This window comes from Vigna unguiculata, chromosome 5 (assembly GCF_004118075.2).
Source record: "Vigna unguiculata cultivar IT97K-499-35 chromosome 5, ASM411807v1, whole genome shotgun sequence".
NCBI lineage: Eukaryota > Viridiplantae > Streptophyta > Magnoliopsida > Fabales > Fabaceae > Vigna > Vigna unguiculata.
The window spans coordinates 27,047,519-27,053,239 of NC_040283.1; the positions used below are offsets into that span (position 1 = coordinate 27,047,519).

At 34.2% G+C, this 5,721-nt stretch overlaps 1 protein-coding gene across 1 annotated transcript; it reads right to left on the reverse strand.

Moving 5' to 3' along the window:
- Positions 1-605: 605 nt before the first annotated feature.
- Positions 606-3,605, reverse strand: LOC114186249 (receptor-like protein EIX2). The gene has a single exon (XM_028074292.1). It carries the CDS (start codon positions 3,571-3,573, stop codon positions 697-699), a length of 2,877 nt encoding a protein of 958 aa, XP_027930093.1. The 5' UTR covers positions 3,574-3,605; the 3' UTR covers positions 606-696.
- Positions 3,606-5,721: the final 2,116 nt, after the last annotated feature.

Below are 5,721 nucleotides of genomic sequence, written 5' to 3' on the forward strand. Positions count from 1 at the left end.
GACATGTGTCATCATATTAGATTGACACGTGGCACACTACAAACATGACACGTGACATAAATATATTTTTTTAAAAAATTAAAATTTTAAAAAAAATTAAAAAATTAAAAAAAAAATTAAAAAAAAACAAAAAAAACGAGGAGCTGACACGTGGCACCTACTTAACGGTGTTAGTTCTCTACTAACGGAAATGACCTAATTGATACTAATTTACAAAAATGAGAACCTAATTGAGACTAATAAAAATACGAGGATCAAATTGAAATTCTGCGACAAAAACGAGGACCAACGAAGTATTTTAATCAAAATTAAATAATAATTATAAAGTATTATTCTGTTTCCCAAGTCACCACCGGAAACATCAACCTTTCTTAAATGAGTGTAGGCACTCAGATTATTTGGAAACTATAAAAGGATATAACCTACAATATTTTAGCAATTATTAGTTAAACTATAAATTCTACAAGTAGCATTTCTTAATATTTTACAAAGTCCAAGTAATTATTTTCAAGCAAAATAAACATGAAATTCTCCAATAGCATAACAGAGACAGAATACATAAACACTACCATAATATGTCACTCAGCATCCTAGTCAATCTTTTCTTAAAAGAAAAGTTGCTAAGTGTGTTGCCAATGATACATTTATCCTGTGTGTTGACTCATAAATATATTGAAAGCAAACAAGCTTCCAACTTCACTGCACCAACAAGCTTCCAGTCACAGTCCAAAATCCAATAATATAGCCAAGTGCAATGACAAAATAAAACCACAAATTCTCTACTTTATCCTCTTTGTGATCTTTTTCTTCATCTTCATTACCACCTTTGAAATGATCATCGATGCACTTATTCGGCAGTGGATGTCCACACAGAAATGGGTTGCCAGCATAAATAAAAGGATCATCATCAAGGGTTGATAATTGAGTTCCTTTGGGAATCCGTCCTGAAAGGTTGTTGTAGGACAAATTTAAGTGACTTAACCAAGTTAAACTAGTTATGATCTGTGAAATTGCACCAGAAAGTTGGTCATGAGAGAGGTCAAGAGATTCTAGTGATTTCATGTCCCCTATCCTTTTGGGGATATGGCCTGACAAACGATTGTGTGATAGATTTAGGCCAAGCAATGCACCAAGTGATGTTATTCCATCTGGAATAGATCCAGTCAAATTGTTATTTGACAAGTCCAAGTTTACCACAAGTTTTAGATTTCTGGTGTAATCTAGTTCTATTCCTTTCACGACCTCTCTAACATCTTGTTCATACCATTCAACAAATCTACTAGATTGGTTGACAGAAATATTCTTTCGTGAGACCATACCTGTGAGATTTCCGATGCAATGAGGGATTGGACCCATCAAGTTGTTGTTTGAAAGGTCCAAAATTTGCAGTGCAGAGAGTTGGCACAATTGTAAAGGAATTGTTCCGTTCAACCTGTTTTGCCGTAGCCTTAGAATCTGCATCGAGGAAAAGATATTCCCCATCCATGAAGGGATAATCCCAGACAAATGGTTCTCTCCGACATCCAAAATTAAAAGTTGATTTAAATTTCTCAGTGATGATGGAAACCCCCCATGAAGGCTGTTATTGTTCAAATGTAGCCATGCCAATGTAGGTAGATTACCCAGAGAGCTAGGAATGACACCTGATAAATTGTTAGATGCCAAATTTAGAACATTGAGCTTTTGAGTAACACTCCAACAATTAGGAATTTCACCAACTAACATGTTTCCTGAAAGGTCAAGACTGTACAAGGAGTCTATTCTGCACAATGAATCTGGAAGGAGACCACTTATAAGGTTGTTTCCAAGAAGCAAATAACTGACATTGGGCAAGCTATCAGAAATATCTTGGGGAAGTGACCCTCTGATATGATTATTTGTGAGATTTAAGTAGTAAAGTTGGCTGGGCCATCTTATGTCAGACACCAAATTCTCCAAATGATTAAGGGATATGTCTAAGTTGTGAAGGTTTAGAAGCTGACTAAGACTGTAAGGAATGTTTCCGTGTAACTTATTTTCAGACAGATAGAGGGTGCACAAATTTTGAAGTTGACCAATATTGTGAGGAATGGTACCGTTTAAAGAGTTTCGTGAAATATCTAGATCTGTTAGGCTGACAAGTTGCACTAAACTCATTGGAATGACCCCATCAAAATGATTGGAAGAAAGAATTAAAATTTTTAAACTGACAAGTTCCCCGATACAGTCAGGGAGAGAACCGGTGAAGTTATTGTTGGAAAGCACAAAATTCTGCAGATTGACGAGTTTGGTTATTATAGAACAAGGAAGTGTTCCAACCAACTTATTGTCAGTCATGATCAATGAACTTAGATTTTCAAGCTGTCCCAACCATGGTGGCAAATGACCATTACATTCGTTGTGACTTAAATCCAAATACATCAAATCGTGCCTAATGCATTCAAAATGTGTATGGTTTCCAAAAGCATCACTTTGAACTTTGTTTCTTGACATATCAAATTGTTTAAGATGGCAACAGTTTCCCAGAAGATATGCTAGAGATCCCTCAATATGATTTACATCATTACCTGAAAGACTGAGGTATTGAAGACCCTTTAACTCACCTAACCACCCCGGAACAGAATGAAACTTGTTTTGTGAAAGGTCGAGAGAAACCAGGGAAGTCAGATTGTGTAAAGCAGATGGAAGTGAGCCATAAAGGGCATTACTGTCAAGAAATAGACTTACGAGATTAGCAGAGGTTCCCAACCAGAAGGGAGTGGAATTCAGGTTGTTGTGAGAAAGGTCAATGACTGCAATGGAAGTCATATTTTGAAAAGCATCCACAAACGGAGTCTGAAGTCCATTTTCTGCTAGATTGAGGTATTCCAGTTTGGAAAGGTTTGTGGTGCTAACATGTTGAGGGGTGTGCAACTTATCAAGTCCACAATTTCTCAAATCTATTTCCATCAAAGAAGGAAGCATGTTGAGTGAGTGCAACAAATTTTGTGGCTTACCAAGATACACATCACTCATGTAAAGGTATTGGAGGGATGAAAGTTGAGAAATCCAGTAGAAGTCATCCGCATATAAATGAGCATTGAAGCTCAAATCAAGAATGAGCAATTTTGTGAGGTTCCCAAGATTGTACGGGATCCTACCACTAAAGTCACTATCAGCGAGATAAAGGACTTGTAGATGGTGCAGGGTTTGAATGAACGCTGGTATTGAAGTATTATGAAAGTTGTTTCCACTCAAATCCAAATAAGTTAGATATTTAAGGTGCAATATAGAAGGGGGAACACGTTGAGCTTCAAGGACATGGTCGTAAAACTTACAGTTTGGTTGAAAATCTCCTCGTAAGGGATAACAAGGATTTCGGAGATCAAGCTTAACAACATGGCCTGTAAGATTATTGCAAGCTACACCTTTCCATTGGCAGCAACTACTTCCTTCCCAAGATGAAAGCCTTGATGAATCTCTAAAGCTTCCTTTGATCCTTAGAAGTGCTTGTCTTTCTTCTTCATTGCAACCAAGTGGTGCATGGCCACATGAACATAACACTGCAAATGCTGCAGTCAAAAGGAAAACAACAGCAAAAGTCAACCCCAACATGTCTGCTGAAGAGTGTCAGAGTACAAAAAAGAGAGTTGGCGAGGAGCAACAAAGTAAACAATATTTAGGCGTCTCTTGGTTTATCAAATAAAACTCTGAATACAGGAAACTGAAATGTTGCGACTTGACTTGAGGTCAGTTATTGTGCATCACTAGCAAAATGGACAAAGTTAAGTGTGAAGGTTTGATTTCTTCGGATGTTAGTCATGTCGATGATTTAGAAATATAGACAGAAATGCATATAATGCATGTGTTTCCATTAATTCTCCACAGCTGAGGCGGGAATTCGAGACTTTTCGAAGACCGAATTCCGACCTCCAACCGCAAATACTTCTCTTTACACATGTTTCAGCACATCTAATACTATACATACAATTGTGAACTATCAAATGGAAAGTTTATCTATTAAATAATATATCTGATCTAATTCAATTCAAATTTTTAATTCTACAACAGGAAAAAGTGTTAATGTGTCAATCAAACAGAATTTCCAGCGTTCAAGAAAAAATTCAAAATGCTGAAGTTATGTCTTCTTTTTTTTTCTGTCTCTCCCTCTCTCTCTTTTCTTCTCATGTCTTTCCCACTCACACACACACACTCTAGACTCTTCAGCTTCTTCTCAACCTTCCTCTTTTCTCTGTTTTTCTCACGCGCACACAACACCTCTTCATCTTTCTCTTTTCAGCTGTTTCAAATGAGAAGATTTGAATATATCGTTTTTTTAAGCAGATCTGAAGATGTTGTATCTCTTTTTTCGTAAGTGTTATCACCTTTCTCAAGCAAGCAACTCATTTTCTTCTTATATTTTGTCAGATCTAACTTTTTCATGCATTTTTTTTACAAGTTTAAACCCAAAAGTCGATTTTATTTTGAGTTTTCTCAAGCGAACAACTCATTTTTTTCTTATATTTTGTCAGATCTAACTTTTTCATGCGTTTTTTTACAGGTTTAAACCTAGAAGTCGTTTTTATTTTGAGTTTTCTCAAGTGAACAACTCATTTTCTTCTTATATTTTGTCATATCTAACTTTTTCATGCGTTATTTTACAGGTTTAAACCCAGAAGTCGATTTTATTTTGAGTTTTTTCAAGCGAACAACTCATTTTCTTCTTATATTTTGTCAGATCTAACTTTTTCATGCATTTTTTTACAGGTTTAAACCCAGAAGCCGTTTTTATTTTGAGTTTTCTCAAGCTAGCAACTCATTTTCTTCTTATATTTTGTCAGATCTAACTTTTTCATGCGTTATTTTACAGGTTTAAACCCAGAAGTCGATTTTATTTTGAGTTTTCTCAAGCGAACAACTCATTTTCTTGTTATATTTTGTCAGATCTAACTATTTTTTGCTTTCTAACAACTCATTCCTTTCTCAATTCTCAGATCTAACTATTTGTTTCGTTTTTGTACAGGACTAATATGGTTCACTGCGACATATGGTTTTATTACCCAGAATTGGTCACTCTAACGACTATTTATTTTTTTGTTACTAAAATTTGTCATTATTCAAATATTTTTTTGTAGTCTATTATGACTCTATAAATTAGATACTTCGATGATAAGTATCGATAAAGTATCTTAAAGTATCGAACACGGATACGTGACTCAAATTGAAGTATCGGTATATCATAAATTTTAAACCTAATTCAATCTCATAAAGTCAGCTTGTAAAATGAGATTTGTATTTATTTGTATACTATAAATTAATCTTTTCTAGTTGATTTATAATATGATGTAAAAAAAGTTAATTTTTCAGACAGTAGAAACTGAAAATTATTTGTAATTTTCAAAATCATATAATTTATAAAGAACAAAACAAGAAATGTTTTTATATGAAAGTTCAGAAAGAAACTATCTACACAGAATTCAGATTATAGGATAGCATATAGTCTAGCACTATTTTATAGCATAAAAATCTTTCTCATCTTCAGCAAATAAATAAAGATCTTAAGTTTCTTGTTTGTGTTCTAAAATAAAATTGCACTTAAAACAGATATATATTGTAACCACTCTATTTGTTTGATGATATGTAATATTCTAAGTTATCTTTGAGTTCAAGAACTTCATATATTACAAAAGATTAGATTAATTAACATTGATTTACGCTATTAGTACCAAAGTAATTATTTATTTTATTATTTATGAGAAGTCT

Bases quoted from the DNA above. Each gene is read 5' to 3' on its own strand.
- LOC114186249 (XM_028074292.1), bottom strand. From the start codon at position 3,573: ATGTTGGGGTTGACTTTTGCTGTTGTTTTCCTTTTGACTGCAGCATTT.